Source organism: Platichthys flesus, chromosome 4 (genome assembly GCF_949316205.1).
Source record: "Platichthys flesus chromosome 4, fPlaFle2.1, whole genome shotgun sequence".
NCBI classification, from domain to species: domain Eukaryota; kingdom Metazoa; phylum Chordata; class Actinopteri; order Pleuronectiformes; family Pleuronectidae; genus Platichthys; species Platichthys flesus.
Window position 1 is genome coordinate 24809345 of NC_084948.1, and position 16352 is coordinate 24825696.

General features: G+C 43.7%; 1 protein-coding gene across 2 annotated transcripts in view; it reads right to left on the reverse strand.

Moving 5' to 3' along the window:
• The window catches only part of LOC133951547 (rho GTPase-activating protein 42), a gene marked incomplete in the record, with an annotated part of 66751 nt that extends 56823 nt beyond the window's left edge, over positions 1–9928 (reverse strand). For both annotated transcript variants that reach the window (XM_062385556.1, XM_062385555.1), the window contains 1 exon segment: positions 9625–9928. In XM_062385556.1, the coding sequence (XP_062241540.1) occupies positions 9625–9778 (154 nt within the window).
• Positions 9929–16352: the final 6424 nt, after the last annotated feature.

The window sequence follows — 16352 nt, forward strand, 5'->3', positions numbered from 1 at the left end:
CATCTATGTATCTATCTATCCACCTATCCATCCATCTATCTATCTATCTATCTATCTATCTATCTATCTATCTATCTATCTATCTATCTATCTACCTATCCACCTATCTACCTATCCATCTATGTATCTATCTATCCACCTATCTACCTATCCACCTATCCACCTATCTACCTATCATCTATGTATCTATCTATCCACCTATCCATCCATCTATCTATCTATCTATCTATCTATCTATCTATCTATCTATCTATCTATCTATCTATCTATCTATCTATCTATCTATCTACCTATCCACCTATCTACCTATCCATCTATGTATCTATCTATCTATCCACCTATCCGTCCATCTATCTATCTATCCACCTATCCACCTATCTACCTATCCATCTATCTATCTATCCACCAATCCACCTATCCACCTATCTACCTATCTATCTATCTATCCACCAATCCATCTATCTATCTATCCACCTATCCATCTATCTATCTATCCACCTATCCACCTATCCACCTATCTACCTATCCATATATCTATCTATCTATCTATCCACCTATCTACCTATCCACATATCCACCTATCCACCTATCCATCTATCTATCTATCTATCTATCTATCTATTTATCTGCCCCTGCATGCGAGGAGGAAACCAGGTACACTGTGATATATCCTCCTGTGCAGGTTTCTCATCAAATAGCGCCGGGCTCTGACCACACAGCCGGGACTCGAGCGCGGGGGGGGGGGGAGCAGCTCCCCCCGGTTAGCGGCCGGTGTGTGAGATGTGAGGGAGGAGCGCGGCTGTCACTCATCGAGCTGCAAAGCCCCCTGGGTACGGCCTTTATCTCGTCTCCAAGGCAACCACGTACTACCGAATTCCAACCGCTGACAGAACACAGACGAATCTGCAGCAGAGTCTCTCTCCGGCAACAGAGGCTAAAGTAAATGTTTACTTCCGCAGCTACTGGGACATTAAATATAATTTGAAGACATGCTTTCTGGAGCACCACTCGAGTGCGGTTCTGAGCCTCGAGCCAATGTAACACTTGTGATCTTATTAAATAAAAAAACTATTTTCAATCATGCAAAATAAAGATTATTGATAGGTAAGTACATTCAGATGTTGTTAGTTGGAATTACTTTACAACACACACTCTTAATTTGTGCCTAAACGTCACAGATCTGCACAGCTATGGTTCTAAACTTCATATTACACATAAAGATTAAAATACCAGTATAAAGAGTAAGACAGAGGAATATAGCAATAGCCATACAATCATAATGCCTTGTGTTATTATATTATGCATGCGCAACATCAAATATTAAAACTTGTGTATCTCTAAAATGCACTGCAAAGACAAGGGGTCGGTTATACTGAGTTCATTTCCAATAAACACTTGAGGCTGAATTGTGAGGCCATCGGTCAATAAAATCTGTTGTGAATAATATAAATAGTCCTAAAAAAAACACCACCAGACGGACTTAAGCATAAAATAAACTAATTTGATGAAAAAACTAAAATTACATTTAAAAAACATGAAGGGAAGTATTTAAAAAATGTCCTGTTGACTCACACGTGTTGAAACATGCCAGAATATCAGTGCACAACACAGTGTAGCACTCTGTGTTACACACTCGTCACAATGCTAATTACTGAGCAGCGTCCGTGCCGCGCTCTCACTCCTCTGGTGTTTTAATGAAGCGCTTAAACCATCACAGACATGCTGCAGTGAAAAGCAAGATGAAGAAACCTGCACATTTTCCACCCTGAAAGCTTTTCCCTTTCACGAGCCCTTTATGTAACCGGGCTTTGATTTTTTTTGTGTCTTTTTGTCGAGCCAAACACACAAGAAACAAAAGGCGTCCTGCGACAGCGTGCAGCCTGAGTGGAGCCGGCGGCCTGTCAGCCCGAACATCAGCGGCGCAGCGCGAAACGGCACCGCGCCGCTTTCTCCCAGCGAGACGCCGCTGATTTCAGATTACAAGGTCTTCAAAGGGGAGACGCTTCTTTGCACCGAGCCTAACGAGACACGGGGAGATCTCTTTGATGCAACAGTGGGGTGCATTGTGCCACTTTGATTCCATTTGGGGGGGGGGGGGGGCAGCCCCTCAGGTAAGGCCCCCTTGCACCTGCTTACTTATACGTTTGCCTGTCAGTCGCCCCAGCGGGTGGTGGCGGTGGTGGAGGGGCTGGGGAAGCAGTCGTGTGAGGAAAGCCAACCAGACGAACCCCCCCCCCCCCCCCCTCCTGCCAGGGAGCATGCTGAGCATTTCCCACCGGCAGCAGCAGTTGCCTGAAACAAAGCCTCATCGAAATAGCCCAACAGCTCACTGACGTCTGTGGTGCTGTCTGTCGGTAACTTTAAGTGGCAGTTGGTCAACCTGAGTCTGGAGCGACAGAGAGGGACTGAATAAAACATGGAGGGAGGACGCTGCCTCACAGACACTGGTCCGTGGGGAGCAGTGATACAGTCTGAAGACACACTGACTTTATACTTTACAATGAATTACCCGTTGGCCGACCACTGTTAGTGACAGGCGTCAGATTCCCTGTGCACATGCTGTATGTACCCAAGGAGATCTAACCTTTATTTACTGTAATTACATAATGGTATTATAAGGCCGTTTCATAATGATGTCATCATGATGTCATTAAAACAATATGATGGCAGAATTAAGGGTTAATCGACATAAGGTGGAGATTGCAGATGTTATTCCAACCATATGATCAGAAATTATAATTTTCCAATCGAGATAATCAATATGAAGTCATATTGATATTCCTATAGGATGCAGAGACACCTGCCAATGACGTCATATTCTAACTTATTAATGACATGATGTGAAATGTGTTGATGATCAATATAAGCTTTAGATTTTCTTTCTACGCAATTAACGCCGATATCTTGGAAAATGTGTTTTTCGGACCATCTTTTCTTGTTGACCTCTGTTGACCATCAGCTCCAAAAGTTAATCAAGTGAAGATACCCAGCAAAATAACACTCCCCCCAAGTTTGGTGGAAATTCGGCCATGCTATGTAGAGTAACTTTGTACAAACACACAAACACACACACACACACACAAACAGCTATCCTTTGCATTGACTCCCATTAATTGTGGACAGTCAAACCAAAGCTTTATCCCTTCATGCCTAACTCCACCCTTAACCACAACTCACATCTTAACTCTAACCTAAACCATTACTCATCAGGACGGGGTACTGGTCCCCATGAGGACAGTACTTATACTGGGAAGGACATCACACACAAACAGGGGAAAATAAGCCTCCTAATTCAATCCATGACTCAACTATGTAAGTCACTGGTGATGAGGTAACGACAGGGAGAATAAACCTTTAACATCCACCTATTCACTGGATCTGAATTAGTAAAGAGAACGATCCCGCCTCTCTTTGATATGAGGCTGATGCAACGCTTCAGTCTTTTCTTCAGCTCCACATCAAAAAAAGAAAAAGATCCATTATTAGCTCCTGCGTTTCAGCTGGAATGAAAGACGGCAGTCGGGGCCGGCCTCCACCATTTATCACCGAGTCCACAGCCTTTAGACCGAGTTGAGAGATTTTACCATCAGACGACACAAAGGCAACACAACTGACTCGAGCTCTCGACGAACTCGCCTTTGACAGACAGAAAAAATAAATACAGATTTCACATCCCTGCTGGTTGCCTTTGCTCTTCCCCCAATTTTTTTTTTTTTTACAAAGATCTGTTAAGTGAGAAGCCATGTTGATCTTATCAAGGTAACGAGATGCTTCCGAGACAATTCGAAAACAAGAGGTGTGCAGGGCTAATTTAAATTAAACACCCATTGTGCAAACACTTGGTGATGAAACTTGGCAACCCACCGGGCTGGAGAGTTTCAAACGTGCCAGGCAAAGTCTGAGTTTAGCATCTGCGTGGGTTGACGTTCAAATTCACCAACTTTTACCAGAGAATATGGTGCATCTGAGGGAGGTCAATTATGAATAGATTCCTGCAGTGTATGTTATATTATATCCACTCAAAGGACTCAACAAAGCCCCTGAGCCTCAACTGGTGGTGTATGTATTATAAATGTGTTTTCCCTGGATGTCAGATAATCAAAGCAACATTTCTGAAAGTCAATGTGATCAGTTATCAGTCATTTTTATCTTAAAAGAGACTCACAATGTTCATATTAATGTTATTTTTTTTAAATGCTCATTAATGTTCATTTAGCTCTTTAGGCCCCTGACAAGATGAAACACAGTCTTCTCTGATTGGACAGCTAGCCAACTTTATTGTGAGTGGTCAACCACTCTATTGTGTGTATGTGTGTGTGTAGGAAATATAGTCCTCCGTTGTTGCATTACCTGGCTACGTTAAGGGGCGTGTCAGACTAGCCGCTAGGTGTGTATTGTCCAAATGTGGACTGTGTGACATCACAATGATGGAGCAGTATCGTCTGGACTGAAGACGAGGACAGTTTTCTGTTGGGGAGAGGACCTCCCTGTATTTGGGGCTTTTTATTTTAAAGAGCAAAAAGAAAAATTCTTCAATACAAAAGAGAAAAGAAAAACTGAAAGAAAAAAGCATAATGTCTCCTTTAATATGAACATTGCATATCAGGGTGACAGCATTTAGCTCAGAAGTCTTTGCTTTCATCACACTATTAATGCTCAATTCAACACTCAGCATGTGGGAGAGTGAGTTAATATTTGATCTCGCGGAGGGGAAACAAGGCACATCATGTTATCCTTTTCAGGCTGAAGAAGCAGCAGCAGAAAAACACCGGCTGTGGGCGCGAGAAGGATGAGCTCGGTGTGACAATCACTTTGACTGACAGAGTGACACTTCTGAGCAGACCTCAATCTGGAGTCAAACACATTTCCCTGCACAGTCTGAGGGGGGAAGCAGCTTTTAGGAATACAATGTGTAATCCTTCTATCGAAATCTGTCCACAAGAAACAAGCCAGTCCCCAAAGAATGAACCCCGGTATTTCACTTCCATTACGTGAGTTCAAATTTATCAAAGTAGTCACAGCAGCAGAAATACATTATAAATGATATATCCCTGCAACACATGGCCTGTTCTAAAGTCACAGTCTGACACACACACACTCACACACACACAGTGATGTCAGCCCAAATGCTATCTGAGGGAGGATGGGGGGATGGTTACACAAGCATGTTTACAGGACATTTCCTGTGGCTGAGCCTTGGGAGCATCATCTGTCCTCAGACAAACAAACACTGTGAGTTTCCCAAAGCCGATCGTGAAATACCTTTTCACCAAACGTCCACACGTCACGTCCTCCTTCAGTAAAAACAACACTCGCTAATCACGTCTAGATTAAGATGCATTAAACAGCCCTGGAGTACGCAGGAGTAGTAGGGACTTTTAAAAAGGTGCCGTTTACAGACTGGCTAAACACTGTGCTTTCTATAATGACAACCTGCATGCGTGTCAGCCATTCATTACAGCCTGTACAGTGAGGAGGAAGCAGCGTCGCTCTGGGGCTGGTGAGCAGACATGGGCATCGGCTGGAGACAGACAGCTAATGTAATTATGAGCTAAAGCCCACTCAGATTTATGAAAACATCCTTTAAAAAGGTTTTTTGAGTAATAACTTTGCACAGAGATAACTTTTAAGTGCACAACGGTTACTTTCTGGTTTGCAAATTTGCACAAATTATGTGTGAAGGACGGACGCCGTCGTCCAAAGAGCTGCCCGACTCTCAGAGGGTCCTTGGCTGCACTGGGACCAGCACTGGGAACAGCACTGGGACCAGCACTGGGACCAGCACTGGACCTTTGCTGCAGTGACTTTCCAATGTTTTTCATGCACATTTACCAATGTCACACAATAACAACAGTTTTTAAGGATGCTTGTTTTGCCAGTAAAACCAAATCGATAGAAAACATAGATGCAGCATCCGTGTGCAGCCGACAGACTCTTGGCATGCGAGCTCACACCCGGGGCAGCGGCACGCTACCATGAAAAAATTACAAAAGCCAAGGAAGCAAGTGGCTCGTGAGAAAGGTCAAAACGTAAAGTGAGCCAAACAGTCTCAAATATTTTCCTTGGGAGCCGGCCAGTCAATCCACGGCTAAAAGGCTAATGAATATTGAACAGTACTTGACAGGTGGTGAGAAGAGAGGACTGCAAATGGGACGCACACGTGAACCGTGGTACGTGATGGAAGAAAATAATAACAATGGAGGAACGGAGGAAAAAAATCATTTCTCTCTTCCATGCCACCTATTAAGCATGTGTGGAACATCATCTGTTTTCTTTGACCTTTTCAGTTTAATGTCCCGTTTCATCTCCTGGAGCAGATGGATTTATCATGTTATGTTATAGAAAAGATATCTGTCAGGAGAAATACATTGTGTGTGGTAATGGTAATTAAGACCTATATTTTCTATCATTAACCACAATCGTATTGTGATGTATTACTTTTACTGCTGTAGTTAAATTGTTCTGGTTGCTATTAGAACTCCATACATTGGAAGTTTGAGCATTTTCAAATTCTTCATATCGCGACACTCTTTACAACCTCAGCTAAATGTATATATAAGTAAACAAACCATAACTAATGAGTAAAATACTAAGAAAATGAAACTAGAATACAAATTTAACTTTGTGAGGAACCTACATGTTTTAGTTTTTGCGATGAGAGGGCAGATAAGGGAAATCCCACGGTGGCGTCACCCACTGTGACGAGAAGTCAGAGGCCTGAGCTTCTCAATACAACAAGAAAGAATGTCCTTCTTATCTCAAAGTGATTTAAACAAGGCCAGAAGGGGCTCACAAATTAAGTTGATGTAACACAAACCGGAAAAATGAAAAACACAAGTTGACTAAGGCCATGACAACTTTTCCCAGGAGCCTTTGCATGAACAGTGACCCGGGTCTTAAGGAGGGCTGGTGAGACGAGAAGTTAGCCAGTGCATGTTGCTGTGGGGGTGTAGCGGGAGGGCTGATGGGTGGGGGTGGGATGTTACTAATCCAAGAAAAACAATCCTAGCTTTAATTAAAAAATCTTCTTTAGTACTAAAAGAAATCACAGGAATCTTTGGGGGTGGAGCTTGAAATGCTGAAGATGCCTGATTGGTCCAGAGCTCCAGCGTTTTGATTCAAATGGACAAATCTCTGCAGCAGCTGGCACTGTCAAATCTGTGTCCTTACATCACGTCGAGCTTTTCAGGTGTTTTAAAGACACTTGTTACATCCGCTCGTCTCTTTTCCAACAGCGGCTCAATCTGAATCTCCTCAACTTTCACATTTACCTAAAGTAAGTAACACTTTGGGCAACCTGTGTCGACAAATTACAAGAAATATCACACTATAAGCCTCATATCTGTAAGAAACACTCACTGAAGAATCACTGAGTGCATTTGCAGTTCAGCGGAGGGACTAATAACAGTCTGTGGTTGATATGTACAACAGGTAAAGACAGACTGATAGTGAGGTAAAGCTATTTTTACAGCATCTGGAGATAGTTTCTTTTGTTGGGCAGAGATCTAGGTAAGTAATAACTTACCTGGGAACATTAAGACCATGTGCATTAATACATACATGACATCATAATAAGAGGTACAAGTAGAAAAACCCATTTATAATCATTATTATATGTAAAAAGAGGCAAAAAGATCAAATACACAAAAAATACTTCACAACCTTTAGGGAAGTAAGAAATAACCAAACCTCTGTTTTTAACGTACACACACACGTCTTCAAACATACAACAATCTGCCCATTCACATACATACTACACACACACACGGAGCGCTGTAGCTACACACAAACACACACACACACCAGGAACTGCTGCTCCGTGTGGTTTCAATAATGTGTGCTCCCATTCCACAGGTAATCTATTAACATGAAGTCAACCTTGGCTCAACAGGCCTCATTCGCTCAGGCAGCCCAGGCAGAGACATCAATTATCCGGCTCCATGTAGAAACTTGAGATGATTACTATTAAAACCGGGTCCGCACCAGGTCTCCCAGTAATGTCCCCACTGATGGCAGGTCATAAAGGGTCATAAACCTCGACGGCGTCCCGAGCTAAAGACCATCAATAATTTACATCCGTCTCCTCGGCTTCCTGCCCCCGTTTGAAACCGGGAATTCCAATAAAAGGGCCTCCCCCCCCTCATCACGACTGTGGAAAGACAAATAAGACGCAGAATTCCTTCAAACCGGCTCCGCGCTTGAGTTTCAGACAGTTTAGGCATCAGGGTTCATCGCCGGTTGATTAGCAATCCTGGATTTTAATTTTTAATCTTCCGAGAGGCCGGCCACCTGGCGGGACAAGATGTTTCCCTGCATCAATATCCCAATCAAAGACAATCAGGGTCTCATTCCACCCGTATATGCCGAGCACAACCTGCAGCGTTGAGGTCTTACTTGGTATTAAACTGTTGGCACGGACCTTTGACATCGTGCCACTGAGTAACCTCGCCCTATGAATAAACCATTCAGCAGCATATTCCTCTCCACCTGTGCTGGCCGGCCCCGGCACAACTATTTCCCTGCAAATAAGAAAATGAAAACCCCCGATCGGAGATACGTTTGACTTCCTCTGCCCTGAGGGACCATTCTTTTGAATATATCGCGGTAAGAGACGATGATCCCTCGTGTAAGTGTGTAAGTTAATATACAAATATACATGTCTGTACTTTTTTATACATGTTGTTATAAGGGCCAGAGCACTTTTTGGGGGCCACCAAATTTTCCGTGACCGACCGTTCTGGGGAAAATTGACATGTGCTTGGGATAGAGCATCGGAAAGTGGCTCGATAGCGCCTCCTACAAAGGTTCACCGAGGGTCTATCTATTCATGTACTATCGGCCAGAGAAATTAGATTTGGCACACTCTCACCACTTTCCACCAGACCAGACAGGAAGTCAGACATTTTGGATTGAACACATTCGGTGTGATTTGTGGCGTTTTCACACATGCGACAAAAATCCTGTTGCTCCTTCAGATTCAATCTGACTCAACTTCAAATCAGGTTTAATTCATGTCAGAGACTTTTTGATTTAAAAGTTGTGTTATAGGTTATAGGGTTCTCTTCTGGGGGGGGGGGCGTGGCCGTGATACTGGATTGTCATGACACTTCTAGAACAAGTGACTTCCATGTTTTTTCACCGCATAAATGTATAGATACAAATATATATACACACACATCTATACATACATAAGTATACTTTATAAACATATATATATACACACATATACAGTATACACTACATGCTAAACTACCTCTGATGGGTGTGAGTGAAAAGTTGAAGCACATTCCAGCCCTGCACTAATCTCTGAGTGACACTTTGAGAAGTTGAGCTCCTTCATCTCACGTGTCACGTGAGCAGCTCCGACTCTTCCTCAGTTAGAACAAGTCCGTGCACGTCAGAGCGTCTCAGAGAGAAGCGGAGGAATCACTGCGGCCTCAGAACAACGAGGAGTGGAGTTTTCAAAACTTTCATAGAAGTGGTTCAGAGCAGAGCCCGCTGTCCACAGGCTGCAGAGAAGCATCCTCTGCACCAGGACCAGGACCGAGACCTGGACCCGCAGCCCAGAGGAGCCTCCACACATACACAAACAGACACACGCGCGCACGCGGAGGAGCAACTTACTCTTGAGCGCGGTGATGAGCATGTTTCCATCCTTGATCAGGTCCTTGATGAACTTGTTGGTCCGCTCCAGCTCGATCTCATGACACTTGAGTCGCTCCCTGAAGTCCGGACTGTCCACGAAGGAGTCACTGAACTCCAGAGTGGGGAGTCCCATCCTAACGCACGCGCGCACACACACACACACACAGACACACACAGAGTCACACGCACACACACACACTCTTCAAACTCTGAGGTTACTAGAGATGTGACTTCTCATCCCGCTCGGCTCCGATGTGATTCAACCGTCTCCAACTTCTTCTAACCCCCCCCCTAAAAAAAGTTTCCCCTCGCTCCTCTTGAGTTCCTCACTTCCGCTTTGGTTTCTCCCACATCACAGAAAGCAGTGGAGTTGTGACTCCTGCTGGTTAGACTGGGTCAGGTTGAAACTGCTGCTGGGAGGAACCTGCATCTTATCTCTGTTCATAAGATCCAATGTGCAAAGGTTGCATCTCAATAAAACCCACGGGCATCATAAAATGCATTTACCTAAATGAAGCTAAATATAATAAGACAGATGCATGTGTAAATCATATATTTATAGGTTATATACTGTATATTTCCTCACTTTTTCCTCTGTGATTTCACATTATTGAGTTAAGTTGTATAAGAAGTTAAAGCAGGGCCGGCTCTAAAGGTTTCAGGGGCCCCTCGAAATTCAAACATCCATGCAAACGTAGGGGGTAAGTTAATATTTAATAATAATAATAATATTGTTAATTTGTATAGCACCCCTCATACTAGAAATGCAGCTCAAAGTGCTTCACATAGAATATATATACAAATATTAACATGTTTATAAAAATAAAAATGTGGTAAAATGTAATTCATACACAGATTTTAAGTAAAATAAGAACATATATAAATGTTATATAGATGTAATTACACTGTGTTTCTCCCCACCAACACAATCTGAAACCCACAGTGAGTAAATTAAATACACACAGCATTACACGGATGTCACTTTATTTGAAATTCAAATGTTCATATTCAAACTGTGACAACTGGTTAAAATTTGTGAATTTCAACTTTTTGAAAGCTGTCACATCATCTATCATTACACACACACCCTGCACAATCTCATCCATTTAACACAAGACTCTATCGTCTATAACTTAGTCCAACTCAGTTCTTCTGTTAATGCTGCAATACTGCAATTTTTAATTTGATATTTATTTATCTGAACACCTCCTGAGTCGTGACTCTGCTTCCGTCTTGTTTTTTTTTCCGGTTAAATCATGTCAGTGGATTTTAAAGTTATAGAAGCTGCAGAAAGTCTGGATGACAATGCATCATTCTGGATTAGAGAGGATTTGAGGGGAGGGGTGAGAGTTAATACTTCGGTAAAAGGAAGTAATTAAACAGGAGCCTAATTGGAGTCAGGGGAATCTGTCACATTCTCTTCATGCGACAGGGAGGGATAGTGATAATGATGTCGCGCCCCATGTAAGTATCTCAGCGGGCATGAAGCCTCGGCTCTGTCACCAGTGGCTCTAAGTCTTTTGGAGGACTCTTTCTACTTACGGTGCTTTGAGGCACCATGGGACCAGGAACCGACTTTATCTGTGAGCAAAGTGTGGACAAAATAAAAATACAAACATCTCCATGGAGAGGCGGATGTTGCAGCATTGGCTGAAACCAACACACACAAATGAAAATGCTTAAATAATTCAGTGCCTCGCTATCAAGAGCAAAACCATATAATCTCTGTAAAGTGTGTGTGTGTGTGTGTGGGGGGGGGGGCTTTGGAGGGGAGGCTTGTACCTTCTCCTCCCTGATGACTAACCAGCAACCCTTTCTCCAAATAAGATAGTGGATTGGGCCGTAGGAGGCTGTGAGATAAATCTTTGGAGACAGATCCTCTTCCTGGGCTGCGTCACGTGACTCGGGTTGTGTTGTTAGTGTGTGTTAACGTCATGTTCCTGTGATGGCCACAAGGTCTGTGGTCAAACTGGATTTTCACTGAATTACTTTATCACTTGGTGTCCTGGATATAAACCAAGTGCTTCGTCTGATAAGGTAAAAATCTAAATTTCAGCAGCACACCCAAAATATTTTCCTCTAACAAGCATGTCCTGCGTCACCAGAGGATTCCCAAATTACATTATGGATCTGCCAGAGAGAAACGGCCGGGGGGGGTTGTGTGTCCTACAGCTGAATGAGACACGACTTCACTTTTCTGATTCCCAACTTATTAATATTACATAAACAGGATGGAGCGCCTTGTCTCTTGTCCCAGGAATCAATGAGTGCTCACTGTGGACCGAGGACGTGAGGAGCACACTGTTTAATTTAAGCAGGATCTTAACTCAAACTGATATCAGTGTCTGTCACTAGGTTCTACAGTGTTATCACATCTTTGACTCTCCATCCTTTATCTTGAGTGCTTATTCGGTGCTTAAACCCAAATCCAGGGATCAAGTCCAGTCAAACCCCAGATGAACAAAGTGCTGAACAGACCTAAAAGACGGAAAAAAAGAATAATAACCATAAAAAAAAACACAATAAAGAGATAATACAAAAAAATGATTTTAACATCACAATATCAAGATCTGAAACTTCACTCAAGTGTTAAACTTTAGTTAAAAAATGTAACTAAAGTGGTGCCAGCGAATTTCAAATCTTAAAAACAAGCAATAAAATCCTGAATTGACAGGAAGCCAGTGGTGAGTGGCTTTCTACCAACTCCAGACACGACTGAGTCATCACCAGCATTTCATTACCTCTCAGAGATTATTGTACTTCCCTATGAATTCTAATAATAAATCCAAGAGCTAATAAAAGCCTGAATAACTCTCTCCAAATCTTGGGAAGTTTTAGCTGAATAAAAAAGCTTGTTTTGAAAGCTGAGCTAATTTGCTCGACTGTTTTGAAGTGAGCTTTCAAATATCTCACCAGGGTTCTTCACAGAAGATCGATTGCAGGATGCTGTCGGGGCCAAAAGCACCATCGTGCCCCTGCAGCCAAAATAATGATCTCACTCCTCTTTTGATTGAGATTGAGGACATTTATATCCACTCAGGTTTTTATGTCTTTCAAACCGTCCAACAAGGCCTGTAAAGGGAGAATGGGCAAACTTAAATAACCTTCTTGCTCTGAGGCGATGGTGCTATCTCTATAGTTTGGACTTTGTGCTTCTGCTCTGTGACAGTCAAACAGCTGTGAGGACACGAGACAGGAACATAGAGCGGCCTCTGGCTGCAGCCGAGGAACCACCGGCGGCGGCTGCATCTGTTTCCTGCCACACACCGCACACATTCACCGTGATGAAATCTGCAGGCTGGTAATAAAACCTGAACCGAAGCCCGCGGTGATTCATTTGGGGCAACGCGACGCTCGCCGTGGTCACCACTTTAAATTATATTACCCCGACATGTGACGATAACTGGACAGAGGGCCCCAGTTTGCCTCAGGAGAAGTGATTATTGCCGTCCTAATGACGCCCTTTGCAGGAATTACCCATTCGGTGGGATATGACCGTGGGAACAGCGACGGTTCAGTGGACGGCTAATTCTCTGAAAACAAACCTTAATGTGCGCTGCAGTCCAGCTGCATGCAGGAATCATTCTGGAGGGTTGTCTAGAAAAACGCACACCAGCAGACGTGTGGACGAATGGGTAGCCGCATATGAAGCATGGCTAATTGCGATCTAAAATAGCTGCCTGTAGAGTATTTGAGGGGAATTTGGTTTAATTAAGATGATGCTCAATAGAGAACCGTGTCCCCGATCTCCTCTCTCATAAAAAGGCGGCTGCATATTCATATTAGTCATGCAAACATAATCCTACCGAGAGGCCGTGCATGTCTTTCTCTGTGACTTCACCTTCGGAGACCAACATAAAAAAAACAACACAAAGAGACTGCGTATAGGAGCATGCACACACTCACACATGCTGCAAACACATCAGAGAGAGTGTGAATGTGTGGGGGAAGAGGTTAAACGAGACACACATCTGCCCACGTCCCTCTTGTCCTCGCTGCATTGAGCAGGGCCTCTCTTTAGCTGTTCCTGGCCCTGACTTTCACAGCAGATCTCAATAATCCATACAGACTAAGCATCGATTAGCTCTGCGATGAGCGATGCTGACTTCTGATGAGATTCCCTCTGATATCGCTGCATCACGCAGTGGGGGGCGTCTGGTGATGTCTGCTGTCCTCGCGGTGAGAGAGGCGGGGGGGGGGGGTTCTTGGCTCTTAACATGCTCCTGTCAATTCCAGCTCCCGCGCCATCATTCTGCAGCAGCGGCCCTCGGGGGGGCAGTTTGTTACGTCGACGCGGCGGGCAGAGAGATGTGAGACATTAGCAGAAACCCTGTTGCTCCCAGTTAATTGCCGTGTGCACTCTGCAGAGCCGAACTGGGTTATTGGGTGAGAGATGATGACTGGGAGATGGACAGCGAAGATAAAAGATGGTTTCAGCTCGGTGCACAGCTCTCAATCTTTCATCTGAAAGTGCAAGAATGATTGCGTTTAACATGTCGCACTTGACATGTGTTGTTATTGACCGAGATTTGACTAACAGCTCGGAGTTTCACGCTGAGTTTCCCTCATAGCAGCACAGTGTTGGACTCCTTCTGATGCTAGCTTGTCCTGTGTTGATGCTCCGGAGCCACTTCACTATTATTCCTTGTCATTAGTTAGCTCTACAATATAATGTCTATGGTGAAGATAGAAAACTTTACGTTCATCCTACCTGGTTTATCTGCAGAGAAGATTTCACAGTCAATGTATTTTTAATCAAATGAAACTGAATTTGCTTTATAACTGTTATCGTGTTGGGTTTATATAGAAGTTTGAATGATCTCCTCAACTGGGGCTATTTCAGAGGTCAACTTTGCAAAATAAAAGCTTTGCAATTCAGCTCAATAAAAAGCTTTACAGCAATGAAGCAAACCTTGTGCTTTTACTTTGAAGACAACTCACAAAAGAGGAAGTCATTCTATGAAAGAAATGGCGGGAGAGAATAAAATCAATCCCCACTGACTGCTACAGGGACGGTCGTCTATTTGTTCAATTTCTTATTGATCACAGGTTTTTATCTCACCAGATTAGACACGATTCTTCACCTCAGGAGGTTTGAGGAATGATTAGCTCGATATCGTTCTGTTGATTGAACATTAAAGATTAAAAAAGAGGCAACATAAAAGAAGACAGGATTACATAAGTTTTTTGATGCTATACCTCTAAATAATATAATGCTTTCCCCCCCTAATTAACAAGTGACACTGCCACACACACCCTTCATCTACACCAGGTATTAAGGTAATTGCACAATTTCCGGATGGCACTCGGCTTAGTTCCAGAGGAGAGCTTCTTGAGAACGGGACCTGTCACTGTTTTTTTCCCCAGCGCATGATTAATGAGCCTAATTTGGAAGTTTTTTTTAATCCAATCACGCTCTGACACTCGGTATCAGACGAGTCCTCCTTCATTCTGTCCGTTGTTTACCTCCTGACAGTGCAATCTGCCAAAGAGTCAAGTGCCGGGCGTCTCGTTTATAACTCCCGTGTCCAGATGAGGTTTTCGGGCAGTTAATGCGTGATTACCTTCTCCTAACGCGAAGAGGCATCTCTGAAGCGTGCAAGTGTCCACTGGGGTTTATAGCTTTTTACTGCACGGGGAAACTTGGGGTTGGTGAGCTTTTTATTTCTTCCCCCCAAGCTTGAAAAAGCACCGACCGACGGGTGGAGGCTGGTGTCAGGTAAAGGACAAACGGACGCCTCAATAGGACGGGTTGTCCTCGGGACTGAAGTGGTTTTTTGACTCTTTTGCCTCATTGACCTTCACAGAGGTGATACCAGTCCAGGTGGACCCCAGGCACGAATTCAAGCCTCAGTGATAAATTGCACACGCAGCTGACCCGGCTCTGTAAGCAAACAGTTTGTGTGCTTTTTGCTGTGGGACTCTGGCTCTAATTTGGAGCAGCAGAAACTCAAAAGGAGACCTTTCAACGAGGCACACCCCTGTCGAGCGCAATAAAACACTCTCTGACACCTTCATCTGTTGGCCCCACACTGCGAGGATGCTCGGGTACTTCACCAATCACGCCACCGGATGTGAAAGATTGAAACTGTGAAGCTGAGCACGACGCTTGAGAGATCCCAGTGAGGGAGGGAAGCCTTTGTTCTTATTTTTAAAACCAGACGTAGGATGCAGGTTCGTGCTTCAAGATCTGGCAGCGGCTCTGAACCTCAGACACTTTGATTTAATTTTAGCTCAAAGGAGAAGATTTCAAATCTAATGCATCCTTGGGAAATGATTGATAACCTTTCTCTTTGTGGCGCAGAAAACTTCCCACCTCTGCCATTTGACCACAGGAATTACAGTTCTCTTTGGAAGAAATACAAAAGTTTACTTTCTCCATTCGTTGTTCTTATCTTCTTACGCTGAGAAAAACATGGGCACATATCTGGGAATGTTTTTTTTTTGGTATTGTCCAACCCAACAACAAGCTGGCTGTGCAGAGAACCCCCCCCGCTGGGTTGTGCACGTGTGAAAGGTAAACTGCCGGTTAACTCCGTAGCCAATTCTCCGGATCTCACCCGCAGGTCATGTCTGAAAAAGGAGCTTCTGTTATTTAAAGAAGAACGTGCACGACATGAACTGAATATCAACGGGTTCTGTTTCCAAGGTGTGCACTCGCGTAGGAAGGAGATTTTCACTGCAGCTTGTTTGTCTGTTTGTCGGCA